General features: G+C 35.5%; 5 protein-coding genes across 12 annotated transcripts; 3 read left to right on the forward strand and 2 right to left on the reverse strand.

Annotated features, from left to right (window-relative positions):
• Nucleotides 1-1,387: 1,387 nt before the first annotated feature.
• On the forward strand, nucleotides 1,388-3,037 carry LOC104713001 (transcription factor BEE 3). 2 transcript variants are annotated; one of them, XM_010430021.3, is made up of 6 exons: nucleotides 1,388-1,849; nucleotides 1,941-2,060; nucleotides 2,178-2,243; nucleotides 2,351-2,419; nucleotides 2,535-2,612; nucleotides 2,770-3,037. In XM_010430021.3, exons 1-6 carry the CDS (start codon nucleotides 1,475-1,477, stop codon nucleotides 2,851-2,853), a joined length of 792 nt encoding a protein of 263 aa, XP_010428323.1. In that variant the 5' UTR covers nucleotides 1,388-1,474; the 3' UTR covers nucleotides 2,854-3,037. The 2 variants fall into 2 exon arrangements, with proteins under 2 accessions (XP_010428323.1, XP_010428324.1); XM_010430022.2 differs by having other exon boundaries at nucleotides 1,393-1,849; nucleotides 2,535-2,616.
• A 2,234-nt stretch (nucleotides 3,038-5,271) lies between these two features.
• Nucleotides 5,272-8,131, reverse strand: LOC104713003 (cleavage stimulating factor 64). Its single transcript, XM_010430023.3, has 7 exons — nucleotides 7,688-8,131; nucleotides 7,467-7,544; nucleotides 7,189-7,227; nucleotides 6,543-7,091; nucleotides 6,361-6,441; nucleotides 5,805-5,993; nucleotides 5,272-5,617 (listed from the first exon to the last, which is right to left on the reverse strand). Exons 1-7 carry the CDS (start codon nucleotides 7,781-7,783, stop codon nucleotides 5,492-5,494), a joined length of 1,158 nt encoding a protein of 385 aa, XP_010428325.1. The 5' UTR covers nucleotides 7,784-8,131; the 3' UTR covers nucleotides 5,272-5,491.
• Nucleotides 8,132-8,242: 111 nt separating this feature from the next.
• Nucleotides 8,243-12,531, forward strand: LOC104713004 (uncharacterized). 4 transcript variants are annotated; one of them, XM_087466651.1, is made up of 7 exons: nucleotides 8,243-8,528; nucleotides 9,135-9,378; nucleotides 9,712-10,277; nucleotides 10,624-10,941; nucleotides 11,065-11,469; nucleotides 11,552-11,784; nucleotides 12,044-12,531. In XM_087466651.1, the coding sequence occupies exons 2-7, from the start codon at nucleotides 9,230-9,232 to the stop codon at nucleotides 12,293-12,295; spliced, it is 1,923 nt and encodes a 640-aa protein (XP_087322777.1). In that variant the 5' UTR covers nucleotides 8,243-8,528; nucleotides 9,135-9,229; the 3' UTR covers nucleotides 12,296-12,531. The 4 variants fall into 4 exon arrangements, with proteins under 4 accessions (XP_087322777.1, XP_087322776.1, XP_010428326.2 ...); XM_087466650.1 differs by having other exon boundaries at nucleotides 8,270-8,528; nucleotides 10,621-10,941; XM_010430024.3 differs by lacking the exon at nucleotides 8,243-8,528 and having other exon boundaries at nucleotides 9,028-9,378; nucleotides 10,621-10,941.
• Nucleotides 12,532-12,806: 275 nt separating this feature from the next.
• Nucleotides 12,807-18,866, reverse strand: LOC104713005 (kinesin-like protein KIN-14P). Of its 4 annotated transcripts, none has more exons than XM_010430027.3 (20): nucleotides 18,585-18,866; nucleotides 17,603-17,916; nucleotides 17,357-17,484; nucleotides 17,190-17,273; nucleotides 17,011-17,088; nucleotides 16,830-16,922; nucleotides 16,722-16,751; nucleotides 16,455-16,625; nucleotides 15,839-16,369; nucleotides 15,655-15,736; nucleotides 15,477-15,572; nucleotides 15,209-15,388; nucleotides 14,939-15,045; nucleotides 14,679-14,857; nucleotides 14,439-14,603; nucleotides 14,088-14,341; nucleotides 13,845-14,008; nucleotides 13,445-13,764; nucleotides 13,206-13,348; nucleotides 12,807-13,090 (listed from the first exon to the last, which is right to left on the reverse strand). In XM_010430027.3, the coding sequence occupies exons 2-20, from the start codon at nucleotides 17,835-17,837 to the stop codon at nucleotides 13,032-13,034; spliced, it is 3,099 nt and encodes a 1,032-aa protein (XP_010428329.1). In that variant the 5' UTR covers nucleotides 17,838-17,916; nucleotides 18,585-18,866; the 3' UTR covers nucleotides 12,807-13,031. The 4 variants fall into 4 exon arrangements, with proteins under 4 accessions (XP_010428329.1, XP_087322775.1, XP_087322773.1 ...); XM_087466649.1 differs by having other exon boundaries at nucleotides 18,422-18,616; XM_087466647.1 differs by having other exon boundaries at nucleotides 14,439-14,857; nucleotides 18,585-18,795.
• Nucleotides 18,867-21,377: 2,511 nt separating this feature from the next.
• Nucleotides 21,378-23,069, forward strand: LOC104713006 (zinc finger protein CONSTANS-LIKE 7). Its single transcript, XM_010430031.3, has 2 exons — nucleotides 21,378-22,507; nucleotides 22,598-23,069. Exons 1-2 carry the CDS (start codon nucleotides 21,569-21,571, stop codon nucleotides 22,868-22,870), a joined length of 1,212 nt encoding a protein of 403 aa, XP_010428333.1. The 5' UTR covers nucleotides 21,378-21,568; the 3' UTR covers nucleotides 22,871-23,069.
• Nucleotides 23,070-23,149: the final 80 nt, after the last annotated feature.

Consider the following 23,149-nt stretch of genomic DNA (forward strand, 5'->3'; position numbering starts at 1 on the left):
AGGGTTACTATATGCTCTTTTGTCTTATGGTTGCAAAACTTTTGAACTTTTTTTTTTTGTTTCTACTATTATGTTTATAATTGAGGATACTTTACTTTGTTTTTTAGGCCCAGTACGTAACACGCTCTTGGTCGGGCCCTTGTATGTTATGTAGAGTTTGTGATGTAGCAAACATTTTGCATTCGGGTTACTGTTTTCTTCAGTTATGTCGGGTTTGGATTTCTTTCTTTCTTTAAGTTGGGTTTTGTTTATCTGTTTCAGTTGTCTTGCTAGTCAAAATAGATTCAGATTTTGAAATTTGAGTTGGCTGCTATTTTTAGTCCAAACCTTTAATACTCGTTCAAAACGTTAAATTTGTGGTCTGTTCCAAAATTACTTTGAAAATTCAACGGGTTAAAAAAGTTGGCAAACATAATAAAATGATTCGAACAAGTATGCTTGTTATACAGTACTTCCGGTGTTTTCCTATAAATGTTAACAATATTAAAAATAGCAATGCTCAAAGTCAAAACAACAAGTTAGATACAATCTTGAATGCATATGTAAAAATTGCATGTGATTTGAGTCTATATATAGTAGGTATAGTGATAGGTTCGATCAATGAATTTACTTATATTGATAGGAACCTAACTTTATTGTAAGAATCCAGAAAGAAAAACGTGGTCGATCACCAGTCAGAAGAAATCAAACCTACGTAAACGAGAGGCTATATGGAACTTACATTGACTAGAGAAGTTCTAGACGTTTCAACTTAGACCTAAAGTTATATTTATTCAATAAATTAAATATATATAAATATTTATATGTTAATTTACCAAGAAATATAGGTTAGTCGTTCAAGCTAGTCTAATCGTTGCGTTGCGTTGCGTCACCACCGTATCAAACCCATGCATATGCGTTTTGTGAACCAAAAATAATTTGTAAGTTTTTCTGTCAAATAGCAAATGTAAATTAAATCGTGGTAAAATGGTTAATACGATTAGCTATGTAAAATAATACAATTAATCGTTCGTTCGTGACAATAGATTAGTGGAATTAAGAAGAAGAAAAAAAAGCAAGAGAAAGGCACTAATTGAAAAACATATATAGTTTTTTTTGTTGATGAGGTCTAAATTTAAGTTCTTCCCCCTTGAGAAATGAAGAACAGTGCTAATGAGTCCCACTAGCAAAACATTGCCCCCACTTACTCTATTTGGATACATATCTCCTGATCAATTTATGCGGGACCAACTCCATTACAAATATCCCATTACTCTCACTTTCATTGGCCCTCCTCTTTTTTTTTTTTTTTTTTTTTTTTTTTTTGAATTAACCCCACTTTTTTATTCCAATTTTTCATTAAACAATTATAGTAGAAAACAGTGTCTATATATAAACTTGGTCACTCGCTCGAAAACAGCCACTTTCTATTTTAACCCAAAAAAAAAAAAAAAAAAGTTCAATATTTGTAAAAAATTGAAACTCATCATCAGTAATGGCGAATCTCTCTTCTGATTTCCAGACATATACCATGGATGATCCCATAACACAACTAGCAGAACTCAGCAACACTCTTCATCACTTCCAAACATTTCCTCCTTTCTCTTCTCCTCTCGACTCTCTCTTCTTTCATCATCAAATCTCAAATCATTTTCCCGGAAAAACTCCTGAGAATGATTTTCACCAAGGGATTTTCCTACCTTCTAATATTCATGACAACAACGACGAGTCTTCATCAAAAGTCGATACAAAGAAGAGAAAAACATTTATGGAAGCTGTGTCTACTTCGGAGAACAGTGTCTCTGATCAAACTCTATCTAGCTCTTCTGCTGCTCAAGTTTCCCTAAATGGAAAACTTTTGACCAAAAATGTAACCTCGAAACCCTAATCGTACATATACAATTAAAAAACTCTCATGAGATTCCATTATTTTAATTATGTTTGTCTTATTAAAATCACAGAGTTCGTCTTCAAAGAGAGGGAAGAGGTCTAAGAATAAAGAAGAAGAGAAAGAGAGAGAAGTTGTCCATGTTAGAGCCAGAAGAGGTCAAGCCACTGATAGCCACAGCATAGCAGAGCGGGTAATATATTGATTGTAATTTGTACAGTTAAAAAGACGCATATCTTATTAGCTAGTTTAGAAGTTATTAATCATAAATAATAGTGATGATGACAACTATTAACATATTATATTTCAGGCTCGGCGAGGAAAAATAAACGAGAGATTGAAATGTTTGCAAGATATAGTCCCCGGATGTTATAAGGTGACTGATTACGAGAACTTGATATCTAATTAGTTTTTTTTTTAAGACTATAAAGAGAATATATTTGTTAATCTTTTTTTTATTGGATATATAATTTGGTGATGTAGACAATGGGAATGGCTACTATGCTGGACGAGATAATTAATTACGTCCAGTCATTGCAAAATCAAGTCGAGGTATGAGAATAGACTTAATATAGTAATGTTTTCTATGATATTATAGATTGTCTAACCAATTCAATTCGTTAAAAAAAATTATACTAATTCGCTTCACTTATTTTGTGATGAGCAGTTTTTATCTATGAAGATTACAGCAGCAAGTTCGTATTATGACTTTAACTCGGAGACTGATGCTGTGGAAACCATGCAGGTACGTAAGTAATCTTGCACTTATAGTTAAACATATTATCATTACAAACTTCTTAATGCTGTGCTACGATATATATTTATTTAATTTAAATGTGGTTTGGTGTGATGAATTATATGTTTTAAAATTCGGTTTTAATTCGAATATAATATTTTTTCAGAGGGCAAAGGCACGTGAGGCAGTGGAGATGGGGCAAGGGAGGGATGGGAATTCTGTCTTCCATTCATCTTCATGGACCCTTTGACTTTTGTTTTTTGCCCTCCTTTTTTTTTGTCTTTCTAATTTTATCCCTTTTTTGGATTTACATAAAAAAAAAAAAAAAAAAACTTTAAAATATTATTCAAAAATCTCGATGCCATATAAATATGTATACTTGTGTAATTTCGACACTACAAATATATATATAGTGCCTAGAGATTGCAATTCAACTAGTTCGGACTTCGGACAATGAAAAATGTTTATTGCTCATTATTTTAAAGAGTAACAAAAAAATTCGGAATTATATTGGTTAGATCTCGGAAGAAAGTGAGGATATATAGATGGATCAAAATTATACCGTGTGGAACTTAATGAATAAGTGTCAGTGTATCCAACCATAAATTTTAGTAAGATCCCACAATAATTTTGACAATATGATTGATTGTTAAAGTGTTTTGAAAGTTGTAACAAGCCTCATCAATCACACTTTAGAGAATAGTAATCAGAAATGTTTTGTGTCGAGAAAATTTTGATATCAGACGTTTCTAGCTAATAGTATACGATTAGGTTATTAAGATACGAACAGTTACTAAAAATAGTACTTAATTATGTCAGAAGTTCGAAGATACTCCGTTAGGTGACAAGATGACTAAAATAGCTGCCCTTAACACAGAAAGAAACCTCTTCAATTTTTCATTTTTTAAAGACAATTTGGAAAGCAAAAAAAAAAAAAAATTAATCAGCCACAGCTGGAAAGCATGGAACGTCCAAAACAATAGTCATCAAATCTCAGTTTTAAGAAAAAGGAAAAGAATATACTTTAAAAAAATCGGAATTACAATAATAGAGATGAAAAATGGCAACATCAGCTTTGATTGGGGTTAAGTAAAGACAAGCAAAGATGATAAACTCGAATACACACAACACAACAACTGGACTTTGGACCTCAGCAGGAACAGTAGACGAAAATGACAAAACTACCCTTCACTCGTTACTATAGAAAGAAAGATTAATAATGATGCATGTCTCCCAATCGAAACACAACAACGACAGAGATAGGTTTTATGCAATTTGTGGAAGACTGTGGATTGTGTATTTCGAAGGGACGTGTTTAATCGTGGAGCAACCAAAGATTTGTCTTCCTTTTTTTGTGGAATCTGTACTTATCTATTAATTTCCTTTGTTATTGTATGAATAATTGCTTGAGTGACGGTTCATACTTTCATAGACTGTGATTGATGTTCCCAATTCATCATAATCATGATTGGGAAAAACATTTGTGAACTAGTAGTACTAAATATCTATTCTTATTTTAGCATGTACCAATAATATACTCCTTAGACTATAAGTGGTACATCATCAAATGTTAATTTTTTTTTTCTTTTTGTCCAATTGGATAAGTATATTCATAAATGGTCAAAATTATAAGAGAAAACTCTATAAAAGGTGGAAGTGGAGTCCATGGCATGTGTTGCTCTCGAATTGGTTGTGCCTTAGCTTAGGGATTTAAAGATGAAATACTTGTTAGTTTGAAAATAAATTAGTCGAAAGCAGAAGATAAAATTTGAGCTGAAATATAAGGATAAATATATAGAACAAGGAAAAAAAAGAAAAGAAAGAATAGATGCAATGTATACATCCATGAAACTAGGGAGGACAGCTTGAAATGGACCATTACTTGACCTAAAGAAGATGAAAAATAAGTGGGGTTTTCTATTCATTTAAATGCCTAATTTTGAATAGTTCATTTGTATAGTGGTTGATTGTTTCTAGTTCTTACCAGGATATATACTACCTTTACTTTACTACAACATTATCTTTTTTTTATAAAGATTATTTACATTCTGAAACTGATTGATCTACATATCAAAGAATAAAATTTTTCTCCTTATATATATGGTATAAGTTTAGGGATTCTCTGTTAAACCTTTAAACAAATGTTTAACACAATAATAAATAGAATATATATAATTCAATATGTTGATGGAGGGGATAGTTTTGGGAAACAAATAAATATTTGGGACCAACAAGTATTCTATTAATAGATCTGGTGATCACATCATCTGGTGGCAGAGAACAGAAATGGGCAAGTTCAAGGATCCAAAAACACTGTGGGGAACCACCAACCACCAAATTTTTGGAAGTGACTCCATTTGAATGTGGAGTTGTTGTTAGCTCCTCAAACTCTGAACTCTTTAGGTGTTAAGAATTAAGACTCTCTTATCTTATCCCACAAAATCTTCTATTCCACTTACTTAAGTAGTCTTAATACTTTCCTAATATTTAAAATATCTACTAAAACAACTAAAATAAACAGTAACGCCACAATTAACTGAATCATAACATGTATCATGTATGTCATTACAATTTTTTTTTTTTTAAAGTTCAAATGATATTTCTTTTTCTTAGTATTTACACAGATGGTTAAACAAGAGTTAACTTAAAAAGTCTGCAAAAGAACTGATTTCGAATCTTTGAAAGTAATAATAACTAATAAGAAAACTGTTACAGAACATTAAATCAAAGAGAGCGCACACGTATTTTCTCCATACTTGAACTTGGAAAAAAACTAATTACCTTTTTTCTTTTTACAAATTATCCCAAACTTAATTCCGACCTTACAGAGCCAAAACCTGTCTCTCCTAAGTTCTAACATGGAGACCAAGCGACCGTATCAATGAGCTTCACTGTCGGAGAATCTGTTGAAGCTGAAGGACTTGGTTTCTCTGTTCTGGTGGCAGCAGATTGATCTGCTCTGGCGTCAGACTCATCACCTGTTGAAGTAATGCCTTCTCCATCTCTGCAGATATCTGCACAAATAAGAAAAACACAACCATCAGCAAAAATAACCAAAGCTCTTTTCCTATGTGATAAGAGATTGTCATTTCGAATTGCGGCAAAAGACACAACTAAACGATTCGACATTAATATATTTCCTAGCGGCCACAACGGTTCAATGGCTGTGTCTTTCAGTTGAAATAGGGGAAGGTAGATTACCGGTCCAGGGCGAGGTGGTGGGCCAACTCCAGGCCCAACTTGGCTTGGTGGAGGCACCGGTCCTAAGCCTGGGAGATGAGTAATGCTTGAGCTCTCTGATTGGCCAGACATCCAAGAAGTTCCTCTGTCTGCAGCCATTGGACCTCCTAGCTGGTTATTGCTGTAGTCTCCCCGATATTGACCTCCTCCCTGAAATAATAAACAAGGTTACAACTTACAAGCAGTGAAACCCATAAGCAAAACTAAAACCTGCACAATTTTCCAGTTTGATTATTAATTAATTATCTTAAACACGAATTAACGCAATCAGTAGTAGAAATGAAAATGGACAAAGATGAGAAAAAATTATTGCCAGAAGAAAATCTTTCCCATATCTTGAATAACAATGAAAGATGATGTTGGAAAGATTTCTCATTAAAGGGTGAATCTACTCATTGTAAGTGTAGCCCTCAGAAAAAAGCACAGAGATGAAGCAACATAATTTCATGATCAATCTGCAAAACCAATTGAACATACAGTATCATCTAAAGGTATAAGACAATAAGAGAGTAAATACCTGATATGGTGACTGATTAGACAGATGTGGCTGCCCCTGCGGGAATTGAGGTCCACCAGAAGCAGAAGGTCTATTGCCTGACTGTAAATTGGCTCAAACAGCAAGCTCTAGTCAGTCAAATACATAAAAATCACAATGAGGTGAACAAAAGAAAATCGATAACACTCATAACTCTGACTCACATGAAACATGGGTTGAGAAAGATGCTGAGGAGGTGCCCCATGGTGCTGAAACCCAGTATTTGGACCAGTCTGCGCTGCTCCATATTGATGATGATATGGTCTAGGCTGTTGCTGAGTCAAATGAGGACCTCCACCCGAGTGCATAGGTTGTTGCTGCAACTGAGTCGAGGAAGCTGGTATATCAAGATGATGAAAAGAAGTTGGTTGGGATGTTTGATGATGGGGAGCCGGAGGAGGCGCGCTTTGAACTTGAGAAGACTGTGGATGAGACAAAGAAGTGACAGCAGGATTCAGATGTCCCTGACGCTGGGGATGAGAAAAGCGAGGCTGTGATGGTGCATTATTAGTTGCAGAAACAGAAGGAGGAGGAGGCATAGGCATTGGCTGTGGTGTTGGGTGTTTCCTAACCGGGGCTTGTGGCTGCATTGTAACTGCTGGCTCTTGTAAGCCAACAGATGACATATGAGCTTGAACGTTTGGCTTTGGTGGGATAGACTGATGAGATTGTTGAGGCTGTTGTTGCCCGGCTTGAGGTTCAACTTTTGGAACCTAGATAAAACAGAGTTGTAAATTTAAAGATGCATGACATAATCCTAAATATAAAATGACTTATAAAGACTGTTTCTCAAAAGATACAACTACATACCACTTGAGCAGGCTGAACCATTCCAAGCATGATTTGTGCCTGGCATTCAACAAATACATCATCATCATATCTATCTATAAATGCAATATTGAAACTGGCATAAACCTAAAGATTTGTTCAGGACACAAAACCCTAATTTAAACTGCTTCCTCAACAAAACTAAAACCAAAGTAGTCGAACCAAAATACTCAACTAAGAAGCTCCGAATCAGGATTCCTCATTGCTTAATAGAACGCACGAAATACATATTTTGAGATTGGGGGAAGTTAAAGAAGAACCTGGAAAAGAGCCTTCGTCAAAAGAGGGTTCCGAATCAGAATCTCCCTCGCTTGTTGATGGTTTTGATCAATCAACGTCTGCACCATCAGATTCGATTTAATCAAATTCAGAATTCGAGAAACAAAGAAGAAAACAATTGCTATGTAATCCGTAAAGGATTAAAACTCTCGAGAAAAAGTTGTAGCTGATATAAGTAGAGAAAAGAAAGAAGAGAGATCACCTTCATCTGCGACATAATGTCGTAGAGCTGACTTTTTGTCATTCCGGCGAGATTTGCCGGTAAACCGCCGTCTCCGCCGATCTGCTTACCCGCCATTGTTTTCCTCGGTACTCGCTCGCTGGTCGCTACCGAGATTAACCTGAATGTTCAAGACGCAACAGAGTACTTGAGAACAAACCTGGGCCTAACACTATACAGGCCCATTATAGTATCAAGCCGACCCAATTAGTTTTAAACGACTAAATCTAGCCCAGTTTTATAACCAAAGACACTGAATCAACTTCTCACTCTCAATTTGATTTTTTTTTCCCCTCATATAATCGCAAATCATACTCATTTATTAAAAATTCTCAAGAACATCAAACCATATTTCTCAAGTTCTTTACACTCTCAATTTGATTAAACACAACTATAAAATATAGACGTGGATTAGATATGTAAGTTAAAATATATGAAATTTATTAAAAATGTTCTTTACATGGTACCATGTTAATTGTACACGTAACATGCATGTATATTGTATAATAAACATCTCTTTTGGAAAAGCAAAAGCTTATAAACACAAGTTTTACATTAGAGAGAGAAGCGTGTGACACGGTTTTGGCCTCTTCACTTTCTTGTAGAGAGATCTTCTTTTTATTTTTGTCTCCATCCATGATTTTTCGTACGCGATAATTTATTTATTTCGTGTTATCTATGATCTATCCATAATATACAATATATATTGGCTGATTCTTGCCTTTAGTAAGTCGGTAAACATCATCAGCTTTAATTTTTATTCTTTCATGTAAAAATAGAGTCTTGCACTATACGTACATTCCTCTTCCACACCACATGCTCTGTAAGTTTTGTCTAAGAAAATCATTTTCTTTTATCTAATAACTTGTGTATTTTTATTCTCTGATAGACAGTAGTAGACACATAATTTAGTAGGTCGTAGTAATGGTATATACAGTGAGAGAAAACATGTAAACTTTTAAACAAAATAATGAATTCATGGAATGGCGTTTTTCTTTCCCTATCATAAACTTTGAGTCTTAAAGCAATGGCAGAATATGTTAAATTAAATCAGAAATGTTTTGCAGCAATGTGATTTGTGATAAAGGTATATAACCCATATTTATTTATAATTTATTTCACCTCGTAACAATAATCAAATGATTATGAGATATGTATATACATATGGGTTAGATATCTTAAGGGAGTCAATAACCTTTAAACTTGGCACTTGGTATAATTTTAGCATGCCCTTTAAGGAATGAGTAGGCGTATATAATCTTGTCTCAAAGATTATAAGAAGTCCAAATATATAAACATGTATTAAACAATTAGAAATTAATATGGGAAAGGTAGAGAAAATATTAAAAAGAGAGAGGAGCACTCAACTCAACCACTTTATGTTTTTTTTTTTTTGGTTAACCCACGAACTTTGCTTTTGATTTTGTAGCCTAGGAAGTATTCCTCTCTCTCTCTCCATTTGATAGGAAGAAGAAGAAAGATAGAAAAAGATAAAGAAAGAGAGGAAAAAGAGATTTAATTAAAATGCAATGTTATACAAATGAAGAAGCCTTAGCAAGTCTCTACATCAATGTCTCAGCATCCTTCTTTCTTCTCCTCCTCCTCCTCTACTCCGCCGTCTCCCTCCTCCTCAAGCTCTTACGCTTTATCGGCGGCTTCCCTCTTCTCCAAAGGTTTCTCTCTATATATGTGCTTACTTTACTCTGCATATGATGAATAGTTTCATTTATATTTCCTTGTATTTTCAGATTTTAGCATATAATTAAAACAAAGTTCTTGGCTATTGCTGAGTTTTATGTTAAAGATTGTTTAAACTATGCAATATTTTGTAGAGCACTCTCATATTTACTTGTTACATATAGGAATTTATCATATAAACAAAATAAAATTCATCGTTATGGCTGAGTTTCTTTGATTTTTTCTAGTTCTTGATCATAAAAAACCTTCATAACCTTTTAATTTTCAATGGGGGGGGACAAATCCTAATAGATGTCTTATTTACGCAGAAATGAAGATGAATATGATTCGGCGGCATGGTATACCGATGATGAAGAAGAGGAGGAGGAAGAGGAAGAAGAGTTCAAGATGTCGTGTAATGCAAGTTACCATGTGATATCTAGGGATCAAAATCCGGATTTGATAGCTGATATAGGAGACGACGGAGAATCTTTAGTTTTTTACAATAATAGTTCTCAAGATGGACTAAATAATGAATACATGAAGGAGTTTATAAATGTCCATCAAACTCATGATCACGAAGAAGAAGAAGAAGAAGAGGAGGAAGATGATCAAGATTCCCACACTTCTTCCACAGAGGAACATTTTTCTTCTGCCAATGTTTCTCCTTATCGCAGCGAATCATCATCGATAGAAGAGGAAGACGATGGCGTAGAAGATCTTCATGACGATCGTTATGATAATGATGATGATGACGACGAAGATGAAGAGGTAGGAGGAGTGTCACGATACGACGTCGTCGAGGATTTGGTTCGTAAGTTACCAAATACGACTAGTACTCGTGGTCCCTCTCGCTTCCAAAGTGGTTTGGTGTTCAATGACAAAAGCTACAATGGTATTATTGATTTCTCTCCCTCCTCATCTCTTCACATGTTTATTTTTTCTTCACATGCAAATCAAAAGTGGTTTTCTTTATTTCTACAAGTAACCAAGATTAATGCATTTATTTTTATTTTAATAAATTAAGGATTTTAAAACTGATAAGATAAGTTTTATATCCGAATTTACTTATATTTTTACTATAGTATATTCACGTGACGCCTTTGATGAAACATTCTTTATCATTAAAGAAATTCATAAGCAGGGAATACTAACTGATAATTTTTTAAGTTTTACTCACTGATTTTTAAAAATCAATAATAAACCGGTTGAGCTAGCTGTAATTGTTCGTTTGCTAGCAGAAGTGTATGTGTCTGGAGGAATCAAGGATGACGATGAGATACAGCCAGCATCGGGCTTTGACATGAGCGAGATCAAAGCAGAGGAATTAGAGGAAGAAGAAGAAGAAGAGAGAGGAGAAATATTTGGAGAGTCATGCACGAATGGCTCAACGTCAAAAAGCTCATCGGAATGGAGAAACTCTGTGAAGAACGACGACCCTTTCTCAACCTCCTCTCGCCGGAGTTGCCCTAAATGGGAATCTTACACCGTATTCCAAAAGTATGACGAAGAAATGACGTTTCTCACTAGAATCTCTGCTCAAAAGCTTCACGAAACAGGTGAAAATTATCATATATTATACGATAAATACATATATATATATATATATATATATATATTAAGCATCATGCACGTAAGTTTACTATTTGGTTTTGTATTTTCTAATTTATGTCCATTTACAGAATCGTTGAAGTCAATCATGGTGGAGCCAAGATCGATATCGGAGAGAATCGTTCACAAGCTATCATCAAACGGACACAAGCAAAAACAACAACAATATCCAGGTGGCAATGGGTCTAGACCAAACCCGTACGTGGAACTAGAATCAGCTTACGTGGCACAGATATGTCTAACGTGGGAAGCTCTAAGTTGGAACTACAAAAACTTCGAGAGAAAAAGATCATCCACGCAACGAAGCTTCAACAACGTCGGATGTCCCGCCGGAATCGCCGACCAATTCCGTACGTTTCATATTCTATTACAAAGGTACGTCGAGAATGAGCCTTACGAACATGGACGAAGACCAGAGATTTATGCTCGAATGCGAACTCTTGCACCCAAATTGCTTCTTGTCCCTGAATACCAAGGTAATTAAGTAAACACTTTAGAATGTTTGTAAATATGGTAGCTTCGACAAAAAATGTAATTCGTTTGGGTATATATACGTAGATTATGAGGAAGAGGAGGAGAAGGAAGAAGAGAAAGAGGAATGTTTCAAGTCGAGGATATCGTCAGCTTCGTTCTTGATGATAATGGAGGAATGCATTAGAACATTCATGAATTTTCTCAAAGCGGATAAAGAGAAGCCTTGTCAAAAGATCATTAAAGCCTTTTTCGGGAGAAGTAAATGTGGCTCTGTTGATCCAACCATTGTCCATCTTATGAAGAAAGTCAACACAAAGGTCAGCATATATATAGAGTTCAACTTCTAAATATTACTCTAATTGGATGACTCATTAATATCTAAACACAATGAGAACAATAATCATAATTAACCAAAGATAGTGTAGTGTGGCAACGTTGTGTCACCATTCATATTCGAATCTGGCATTTCTTAAATTTTTATCATTATTAAATAATGTCTTTCACTAGCTTTTTGTGAAAAGTCTATTATTCTTAATTAACAACAGAATGTTAATTAATGTATGTTATTGTGAACAGAAAAAGACGAAATTGAAAGAGATGCGTAAAGGAGGGAAATACATGAGGAAAAAGAAGATGAGTATAGAGGAGGAAATGGAGGTATTGATGGGATTAATAGATTTGAAAGTAGTGTCAAGAGTGTTGAGGATGAACGAAATGAATGAAGAGAAGTTGCATTGGTGTGAAGAGAAGATGAGCAAAGTTAAAATGGTTCAAGGTGGAAAGGCTCTTCAAAGAGATTCCACTCCACTTTTTTTTCCTCCACATTGACATTGACCCTACTATACTAATCAAAATCTCTGAATATACCCTTTATTCTTTCCCCACCCACATCCTTTTTCTTCTTCTTTTTTTTTTTCCTGTTTTACACCTCATATTGTAGGAGATCTTTTAGACAAAACCCACAAATAAAGAGCACCATAATAGTTTTTATATCGATCGAATAAATAGATAGGGATATACTGTAAGATTACTTTAGTTCTTTATACTTTCTCTTTGTTTTTCCTTTTCTTGCTCTAATATCTTTCTTACTTTTTAGTTTTATCGGTTAAGTAATCTACAGGCTTTATTAGGTTAGGGAACTCGTACACTCAAGGAATCACAACAAGGTTAGGTATTATACTTTTAAGGAGAAAAAAAACAAATTATTTGTTCCACACTTATGATGGTGATGGATTTTTTAGGTTGTGATTGGTAATATATATAACAAAATAAAGTTTGTAACACTATTTGTTTTCCATAAATTTGTCCACTAAAAGTATGTTAAAAAAAAAAAAACTCATGAAGAGAATCCGTGAGCATAATAATATTCATGTATTTACAAATTTTTTACATAACTCGCAAAACTTCTAGTCCCAATCGAAGCCATATATTATACGAAACCATTTTTAGATATGGGAAAAATTATGAGCGTACGTATGTAAAGTTTTGTGAAAAAACAAAACAAACTGATCGTATATGCAGTGTTACGCGTGTAATGTATGACGGCTAGGAGTAAAAGCGTGATTTACGCCCACCGCTTTGAAGACTTGGCCAAACTAGAAGTACTGCTCGTCTTCTTAATGCCTGAAAGAAAACACATATCAATTAGACAAAACTCGTTGTAGTTAATATATGATAATTAAACTAATCAATACTTCAGAAAAATCTTTAAAACCGTATAGGTTCTAGGTTTGCTTACTTGATGACGACAAGCCTTTACTTGATGACGACAAGCCGGACGTGACCTTAGCAACGGTCGATGTTGTTTTTGAAGCGACTTTCCGAAGTTTATCGAGCGGTCGTGTTACACTCGTAGTTGATCTTGCAGTCATCGACTTGGCTCTGCAATTGAATCGGTTTTTATAACGTTAGATGAAGAAAATAAATATCTTTTAAAACCAACAGTACTAGTAACAAAAAACAAGATGTGATTGTAACCTGTCTGAGATTTTAGGTGGTCTTTTAGCAACATCCATGGATCCTTGTGTTCCCAAAGAAGCAGCATCAGAAGTAATCTCGCTTAGTCTCTCATCGTACTCTGCCTCGGCGGAGGAGGTTAGACTGTCACCGTCAGTAACAGAGTATCTTGATTGTTGTGATGAATATTCTCCTGTATCTGAGTTCATGTCATCGGTATGTCCTATGCTCTTTCTTCTCAGCATTGGTTTCTGAAGTCTCTGAGAATGAGTTTCTTTTGCCAGATTAAGCCTCTCTATCTCTTCGTCTTTTCTCGCTATGGTGTCCTTAAGGGACGCTAACTGAAAAACAACAAATGATTCATTGTAACTTGAAGTTAATGGTAAGAGAGAGAGACAGGAGCTAAAGTGTGTCTATTTACCTGTTCCATTAAGTCTCGAACATCTTTACCATCTTTACTGGTCTTTGCAGCACCAAGTTCGACACCAGAGACACGCTCTGCGAATTTCAAGGTACTCATTGACTCTGAGTATGAAATAGCGTCAGGGTTGAGTTGCACAAACATCAAGGTCTTTGCTCGTCCTCCTATTAGCCACATAGAAACAGACGTTATGATAATACTTAATCATGAATGCAGTATTATTACTAGATGAATTTAACTAACCAAGAGAGCTTTGGAGGATCTGTGTTAGCTTGCTGTTTCTGTAAGGTACATGGGCATTCTTTGAAGCAAGAGAGAATATCACATCTCCAAGAGATGAGAGCGATTTGTTTATATGTTGTGCTTCTCTTAGTCTGTCTCCTGTAACTTCAGAGCGATCTACTCTCTCACTTCCTGCCAGATCCACCAAATGAAGATTACCGTATAGCACAGACCCGGTCTTCATATCTTTACCGCGAACATGAACAGTGACAATGCTGCATAAAAAATCATATAATTAGGTGTAACAAAGTTTAGAGCTGATATCAAAAGACATATTTTTGGCTGTTCCAAGGGATCAATATGAAGAAGAACCTGTGAGAACGGCTACTTCTTTCATTCAAGGCAGTACAGCCAACGGCACGATTCTGTAGTCCAATGTCCATCAATGTAATTACATCTGAAGTTGATGTCACAGGGTACATGCTTGCATCAGGCACAGCCAGGCCATTTTGTTGAGTTGTAGAAAGGATCCCTAGTGTGTGCAGGTCAAGAAAAACAAAAAGAATTGGCTCCACTAACAATGAATTCACAAAAATTAAAACAAAAGGATATTTCTTTTGAGTATTGTCAGAAGACAGCAGATCGAGCACTTGTTCATTGTATATCTCGACCATTTGCACCCCAACTTCATATGATATGTTTCCCTTTCTAGATTGAGAGATTTTAAAGAGATCATTGAGAGCACGATAATTAACTCCCCAGTCCTCTTCACTTGCATTGTCTGGACCAGTCTGAAAGAATGGGAATGATGGTAAAAACGCATGAGGTTATCCCTATGAAATCTTACTCAGTAAATAACAATGAGAACATACCATTGTATAAGTTTTCCCTGATCCTGTCTGGCCATATGCAAATATACATACGTTGTACCCATCAAGTACTGACCTAACCAGGGGTCTTATGTCTGAAAAGACGTCAGCTGCAAGAATCCAAGATATCAAATGAACTTGGTGATATCAATATATTATTATGTCTTGAGATGTACCATGTATTCTCACAGAGATCACACAAAACCGAAACGTAAAGCATAAGGATATAATATGAAGCAGAATAGAGACAGAACAGGCAACAGATGAACACACCTTGAGTAGCAGCTGGACTATACACCTTGTTGAACTTAAATTGGCGAAGACCGTCTTTACCGGGTCTAGTTGGATTGGTAACTACCAATTCTCCATCCTCACCGACATACTCGACCACTGTGTTTGGTGCACCCTGTCCAGGAAGGAAAGGCCTCACCCGGCAAAATACTCTGATGTTTCCTGCAAAGTCATAACTATAGTTATTACGGACTGCTTAAAATTATGAAAATTTACACAAACAAACAATATTTAACATGATCCTTAGTACCTTTCAGCTCCTGAAGCTCGTTAAAAAGCTTCCGGTTTTCAGTTAGTACAGCGTGATAGTTTTCGGCAGCATTGCTAAGTTCAACCAGTTTCTTTCCTGAAGAGACAGATTGATTTTATAAAGACAACAAAAATTGCAAGGTCATGAGAAGTTTATCACAGAAGCAACTCATTCTCACCTAATTGGCTGAACTGTTCTGTATAGTTCTCTTGAACCTTCAATATTTCTTGCTTGATGGATCTTGAATAGAACCTCAACTCCTGTGATTCAACTTTATTAGCCAGCCATAACGTATAGTTGAATAAACTGTTTACTTAGTATTATTCAATGGTTATTGTAGCAAACAGTTTGAATAACCATACCTGTAGGGCCTGAGACTGGTTTTCTATAAAGCTTCTATAAGAAAGTTCTTTTTGATTCCAACTTTGGTGTGAGGACTCAGACTTTTGCTCCATTTCTTTGACTTTAGTCTTCCAATTTACAAGGTTCTGTTCAAGCTCTTGAATCTTTCCTTCAAGGCTTGTATTAGCAGTTTTTGTTTCTTTTTCCATTTGTTGAAGCTGTTTTATCTTTTCCTCAAGAGCATTTTTAGCAGTCTGTACTTCTTTTCCCATATGTTCAAGCTCTTTAACCCTTTCCTCAAGGGCATTTTTTGCAGTGTTTGTCACTTTTCCCTCTTGTTCAAGTTCCTTGAGCCTGCTCTCAAGTCCTGTTGTAGCGACCACTGTTTGGCTTTCCATTAGCGAGCATTGCTGTTCATACGCTTTTCTCGTTGTCTCCAGCTCTTGCCTTAGCGAAGAAATCTGAAGGTTAAATTGATCATTTTCTTTCAATAGCTTGGCCATATCCTCCTCTTCGTTTTTCTTTTGTTCTTCCCACTTTGACTTCTCTGTCTATCATACAGATAAATTCATGTCAGCACACCATTTAGACACAAAACAATTTTTAGTCAATCAACTAGTAGTATAGTGTACCAACCATTGTTTTGCTCTCCATTTTCGAGTATTGTTGTTCATGTTCTTTTTTAGATGCCTCCAATTCTTGCTTCAGCGCAGCAATTTCGAGGTTGTATTGATCATTTTGTTTCATTAGCTTAACCATATCTTCCTCTTCATGTTTCTTCTTTTCTTCCCACATTGACTTTTCTGTCTGACATACATAAAACTCCATGTCAAAATTTAATTTCATGTCACAAATACCATTTTACTAAAATCAGTTCACAAAGCAACTAGCAGTATAACGTACCTTTATCTGTCTAAGCTGTTGTGTAGCAATCTGGCAAAGAATAAACTCATCAGTAAAAAGATGTAACACATTTTTATCAGACAAGATCATCATTAACAAATGATATACCTCATGTTCTACACCACTTCCTGATGCCAAGGCTTCAAGGACATTGATCCTTGACTGATATTTTTCTTCACGAGTTTTGAAAATATTGTTTTGCTGTACATAGACAAGAAGAAGTTACTCTCGCAAAACCAGAAGTTGAACATTTTTACTAAGCACCTTCTTCAAGTAAACGAAAGCATACCGTTCTGAGATGCTCAGCTTGAGTTGATATACGTCGCTCAATCTCCTGCACGACTTTTCTCAAGAGGCATGCCACACGCTGATCATTGCAGAGCTTTTGTCAGAATAATTCCCAAGAAGTAAAAGCATAAATGAAGGAATCATACAATATGATCTGAACTGTTAGCATTTAAGTAGTACCTGAGGGATTTCACCATTCTTTCTTTCAATACTTTCATCTAAAATTCCATTCACCACGCTTAGAAGTGACTGCGTAGGAGCATTCTGCATCAAACATAAACGCATGACGTTGTTTAGACACTTCAAAAGAAATGTGGATATTCAATAACAAGGTTTAGAGGAACTACATCTAAGCTACTTGATTTCATCATTTCAGAAATCTTTGAAGCTTGAAGATCATAACGCCCCTGTTTCATTTGGAAAACCTCATGAAACTTGTGTCCTCCATGGTGCATCGATCCAGGGGAAGATGGATCTGCCGTACACAGAAAACAATTATTAAAGAACCACTGAACAAGAAGAATATATAATTACACATACATATGTAAGAATGCAGTGAGCCAAAACAGTAAAAAGTGCATTGCTAAGAGTACCTAATTGGCCAGAATTGGCAAGGGCTTGCTGAAATTTGGATTCTGCCAGGTTTTTGTGCCTTTCATCTCCGGATAATGGAGAAAAAGGAGAGAAAGGACTACGAGGAGTTTTGGAATCAGGCAGATTTCTATGCCTGTCGTCTCCACCACCAGATAATGGAGAGAAGGGAGAAAACGGACTACGAGGAGTTGAATCACCATAAGGGCTGCCTGGTTGATCACGCATAGGATTCATCTCACCTCGAGGTCCAAACCAAACTTATGGAAACACTTGATGATAAACCCAACACTGCTTCATTCTTTACCAACAACTCCTGAGACATGATTCATTGAGGGGAAAAAAAAAAAGAGTATTAGACAAAATTCATAACAACACACAAACATAGAAGAGCAAGCTAGGAAAAAAATCCCCAAAAGCACAGTTTCTTTTCTTTTTCCTCAAGTAAGAACATGATCAAATGGCACCGGCAGGGAACTAATCTCTATAATCAACAACGTAATCAGCTTTTTGGGTAACCAACAATCTTCGCTGACATTAACATAGTTAACCTGAATCAGCATTTTCTAAATTGAAAGCAGATGACACCACCAAGTCCCGACGATCAGATTAATTTCAATTCGTTTCAACAATTTAGGGGTTCAAAGATGGGATTTTTATCTAATACCCAGTAAACTTCATATGATTTCACCCGTTATACAGCATCAATCGAGCAACACGCAAGCCAAAAATAAAAACAGCAATGTGAGACGATCAAACAAAGCTCGCAACTTCAACCAATGTAAGAAAGAAGGAAACAAAGCTATTAGAAACGAACCTACCTGACCAGAAGATGAACAAAAAGGGACATTGGTGCAACAAGAGAAAGAAAAGAAAAAATCAACATCGATAGACCAAGTCAAAACATAGTTAAAGTCGCGATCAGCAAAATCGCAACATATAAGAAGGAGGAAGAAAAAAGATGCGATCTTTGTGTCTCTTTACCTAGAAATTTTATCGGAAAAGCTTTGGAAAACGAACGTTGAGAAGGTCGAACTTGAGAGAGGAAAACAGAGAGACGACGGAAGGAGACGTGACGGGAATGTGGGTTGATTTGATTTGATTTGATTATTATTAGCGATTATAGTAAAGATTAATTTTTTTTTTTTTTAATGATGAAAATTGAATACAACAGATAAGAAAAAACAAATCCCCCAAAAAAAAAAAAAAAAGATTTTATTTGGGGATTGTGTACAGAGGGAGGGAGCGCGAATGTAGGAGGAAGGCAGTAACAACAACAAGCTTCTCCTATCGTTTATGATTTTTTTTGGGCTAAAATTGGAGGAAAAAAATCATTTATATAACAAGATTGTTAACAGAAAAAATTGTGAATTGGAATTAACGAAAGAGCGATTAACTTGATAAATACTGTATCGCGACTAGTTATCTATGTAAACAATGTTCTTTCGCATTGGTTTAAACTTGTACTCTGATGACAAAAAAAAAAAAAAAAAACGATTAACTTGATAAATACTGTATGATGATTTTTGGGATGTTACAACAACCAACGGACAACAAATAATACTATGTATCCATGTTTGGTTTTGTTTTGGGCACCACGTCGGGTTTTTATGGCTCTATATTCAAACTTGGGGTCGTTTGCATTATAAAAAGAGTTACGTTATACTTTATACTCAAAATCATATAATTAACACTACAAAAGTCGTACTGATATATTTATTTATCACATCGAATTTTAATATATGATTATTAGTTTTTTTAATTAGTGTTAATTATTACTTGTTTAGTGTTAGGATACTTATTAACCATTAAGAATCGATCTATCGCACTTTCACATGTACAAATCAGATGATATGTACTGATAGTCTGATACGTGAATGCAAAAAGAACTCCCGCATCTACTACCTTAAGCATATCTTCCGATAAAAATAGTGTGTAAAAAGGATTTTGCACCGAAACTGAATCTTAGGTCAAATAGATTTGCACTAGGTATTCTTGGTACATAATATCTGGACTCCAGTGAGATACTCTCTTATGAATACACCGCTAAACACCATTTTAACATATATGCATATATTTCGGATTTAAAAACCTCTCGCTAAAAAAAGCTTATCCTTCTTTTCGCCGGTCAACTTTACACTGGCCGATGAGAATATATATCCCGATAGAGAGATAAAGCCTCTGAGGCCTATTGTACGTACGTACGTGCCTCCACCTCAGAAACCGATACTCACTCGTCAATTAATGAACATATTTATAATATGTAATATATACCTTTAAAAAACACATGAGATTCACGACACTATATTTTGATCGTAAACCTATATGTGCAGATTTCAACTTTGTTGATAATATATTTAAGGTATATGTATATCATATTGTCACATAACTTTGTATATGTAAATAAAATGGTGCGTGGTGTAAGTTGTAACATGTAAAGGTAAAGCAGAGGAACAAGTCCTTTGATAGAGATGTTCAATGGTTTATATGTGTCATGTGGCGTAAAATTGTTGTTTTTTTCTTTTAATTTATATAAAGTCTTAAAAATTGTTTGTTTCGTTGTTTCTTTCTTTTGGCTGCTTTATAATATGTAAGTTAACGTTTGTGTGTATGGACGACCTAAACTGCAAAATTGCCAAAAAAACAAAATCGACGAAGTCAATTACAACCTCTTGATTTAATTTCATATATTGGCACGTCGCTTTACCACCACAATCAACTCCTTCCTTTTAAAGGACTCTAGAAAATCCATGGCTTCCGTTATGTTAGATCCACAATAAATGATTATAATTAAATTTAGTAGGTAGTAATATAAAAATACTCAAAAATGGGTAAATGACAATTGCAAACAAATGTTATTAGAAAATAGTAATGTAATATCTTGGGATGAAATTTCAGGAGATCCGCAACAATTCTACATTTTCAGTGACATATAATCCTTTTTGAAAAATAATCAAATATGATATTCGATTTAAATAGTGTACGTTTTACAAAACTTTAAAGGACGTTGTTTGAAGTTCCACAAAAAGGATATATTGTTTTGCTGTATATACCGTAAAAATGATCTTATACAGTACAGTATATGCTATTATTGGAAATATAACTTTCTGCGTTTAAAGTGTCACGCTGCGGTGCGGTCATGCAAACGCAAAAAAAAAAAAAAAAAAAAAAAAAACCAAACAAAAAAAAATGAGAGAAACCAAAACTGATAAAATTAGAAGGTGGGCTCCCGTAGAAATCTCTGTAGAAGAATGTTAACCAATCAGGGTGAAAGAATGGGGATGGCCGTATATTTCATCCAATAGGAATGGAGAATTAAATCACCAGTAGGCCCTACTTGAAGTTTTATCTTGATCTAACAACCACAAATTCTTAATTTTCTGATTTTATTTTTAATATTTCCACAGAGCGCCACAAATTATTTTAATTGATAAGTTGATATTTTACCATCTATAACAGTGTTTGCCGACAACAAAAACACTCATTTACAACAGTGTTCTCTCCAAATTAACTGTGTTATCTCCAAATTAACTGTGTATTACTTATTGCCACTAAATCCTAGAAACGTGAGAGACAAAAATTACAAAGTTCATTCTCAAAATTCCTTGATTAAGACAATCGGGTATACGCTTAATTGTAAAAATTTAAGTAATGTATTTGATAGTCGAAAATTATTTAAAAATCCTTATTCTAAAATACAACTATACATAGTATATGAATAAGATTGTTTTACACCTTAATTTCTATTACTATCTATCCAAATAACTGAGACCACAAAAAGCAACAATTTTTTCTTTTTTAAAGTAGCACTCAAAAAATGAAAATACCAATAGAAATTCGAGACGCCACACAGACCACCCTTCGTTGCAAAACCATATAAAACAAACTCGTTGGTTATTCTCAAGGCCTCTCTCCATTTCATCAATTATAATATCTCTTGTGTAATAAACACAAAGAGCTAACTAAAGATGGTGGTCGAGGTGGAGAGCCGAGCCGCTGGAGTGACGGGAGTGAAGACAGCGGCGCGTGGCTGCGACGTGTGCATGAAGAGATCTTCACGTGCTAGTTGGTACTGCCCAGCCGATGATGCTTTCCTATGCCAAAGCTGCGACGCTTCGATCCACTCGGCTAACAATTTGGCGAAACGTCACGAACGTGTCCGGTTACAATCACCCTCGTCTCCGGAGCTTCTGATGAAGACAAAGGCGACTGACAAAACTACGTCGGTGTGGTACGAAGGGTTCAGGAGAAAGGCGAGAACGCCTAGGAGCAAGCAGCTTCAAGATGTGAATAATTCTAACGATCCTCTTGTTCCGGAGCTTGGTGTAGAAGAAGAAGAAGAAGAAGAAGGGGTTTTCTCGTTTTCTTCTACAGACGAGAACGAAGAGAGTCTAAACTGTTGCGTGCCGGTTTTTGATCCTTTCTCAGACATGGTGATTGATGATAACAGCTTCGGTTTAGTTCCTGATGGAGTCGATATCACTACTAGTACTAGCGCAGACTTGGGAGAGATCGAAAAGGCAATCATGGACGACGATGAAGGTTTAATTGGGTTCTTGCCGTTCGATATGGATCTTGGGGAAATCGTTATGGACGTGGAGAGCTTACTTGAGGAAGAGCAACCTTTCTTGCGAGTCAAGGAATTAAACAGTAGTGGACTCGTCAAAGAAGAGACTAACGTAGGGTTTGAGTTTGACAGTAAGGATTTGAAGAGGGTCAAAGATGAGGAAGAAGAAGTAGTCAAGTGTGAACATGGAGGATCAGATCAAGAAGCATGTGAGGATGAAGATAGAAAGGCGAGTTTGTTTCTGAGATTAGATTATGAAGCTGTGATTAGTGCTTGGGATAATCATGGTTCACCGTGGGAAACCGGAATCAAACCGGAGTTTAATCTCGACGGTTGTTTGGTAATATCTCTTTCATCTCTATTCCGTTGACTTTGAGCTAATTAAGCAGATTGAAATATACGAGATTAACGTTTAAAGTCATTGATCCAGTTGGGAGGGAACAACACGTGTCCGTCACATGTGATGGGTGGGTTTGAAGAGCTAGCGTCGGCCGTCAGATCAGTGACACGCCAGCAAGGGAGAGACGGAGGAGGATCAGATGTGGAGAGAGAGGCGAGGGTGTTGAGGTATAGAGAGAAACGGAGGACGAGGTTGTTCGCGAAGAAGATAAGATACGAGGTTCGCAAACTTAATGCCGAGCAGAGACCTCGAATCAAAGGTCGTTTCGTGAAGAGGACGTCACTTAATTTTGACGTCTTGTAATTTACTTTTAATCCTCAATGTATGATGATGATCAGTTATACTTGTTAATGAGGTAATTGAAGTTACTGAACTATAATTGTAAGTTTGTAACTGAAAGATCTTGGGGTCGATGGTTGTAGCCGGCCCACTTAGACCATCATTACCAGTGAGTACTCATGTGAGTACTTTATAAATATTATTTTAATGTTTTTGTAGAAAATGATTTATTGTACAAATAAATATATTATAAAATAAGAATTTAACCAATAATATAATGTCAAGTGTTATATGAGTTACTCA

The sequence above is a fragment of the Camelina sativa genome, chromosome 9 (genome assembly GCF_030686135.1).
Source record: "Camelina sativa cultivar CO46 ecotype springtype chromosome 9, ASM3068613v1".
Classification (NCBI taxonomy): Eukaryota; Viridiplantae; Streptophyta; class Magnoliopsida; order Brassicales; family Brassicaceae; genus Camelina; species Camelina sativa.

Coding starts and splice junctions, on each gene's coding strand:
- LOC104713001 (XM_010430021.3), top strand. CDS start 1,475: ATGGCGAATCTCTCTTCTGATTTCCAGACATATACCATGGATGATCCC. Junction 2,244..2,350: donor TAGTCCCCGGATGTTATAAG/GTGACTGATTAC, acceptor TTGGTGATGTAG/ACAATGGGAATGGCTACTAT. Junction 2,420..2,534: donor CATTGCAAAATCAAGTCGAG/GTATGAGAATAG, acceptor TGTGATGAGCAG/TTTTTATCTATGAAGATTAC.
- LOC104713003 (XM_010430023.3), bottom strand. CDS start 7,783: ATGGCGGGTAAGCAGATCGGCGGAGACGGCGGTTTACCGGCAAATCTC. Junction 7,545..7,687: donor ACATTATGTCGCAGATGAAG/GTGATCTCTCTT, acceptor CTGATGGTGCAG/ACGTTGATTGATCAAAACCA. Junction 5,994..6,360: donor CTAATCAGTCACCATATCAG/GTATTTACTCTC, acceptor TTATTATTTCAG/GGAGGAGGTCAATATCGGGG.
- LOC104713004 (XM_087466650.1), top strand. CDS start 9,230: ATGCAATGTTATACAAATGAAGAAGCCTTAGCAAGTCTCTACATCAAT. Junction 9,379..9,711: donor GGCTTCCCTCTTCTCCAAAG/GTTTCTCTCTAT, acceptor TTATTTACGCAG/AAATGAAGATGAATATGATT. Junction 11,785..12,043: donor TGAAGAAAGTCAACACAAAG/GTCAGCATATAT, acceptor TATTGTGAACAG/AAAAAGACGAAATTGAAAGA.
- LOC104713005 (XM_087466647.1), bottom strand. CDS start 17,837: ATGAATCCTATGCGTGATCAACCAGGCAGCCCTTATGGTGATTCAACT. Junction 16,752..16,829: donor GAAGTGGTGTAGAACATGAG/GTATATCATTTG, acceptor ATTCTTTGCCAG/ATTGCTACACAACAGCTTAG. Junction 15,046..15,208: donor TAGTCCAGCTGCTACTCAAG/GTGTGTTCATCT, acceptor GGATTCTTGCAG/CTGACGTCTTTTCAGACATA.
- LOC104713006 (XM_010430031.3), top strand. CDS start 21,569: ATGGTGGTCGAGGTGGAGAGCCGAGCCGCTGGAGTGACGGGAGTGAAG. Junction 22,508..22,597: donor TTAATCTCGACGGTTGTTTG/GTAATATCTCTT, acceptor TCATTGATCCAG/TTGGGAGGGAACAACACGTG.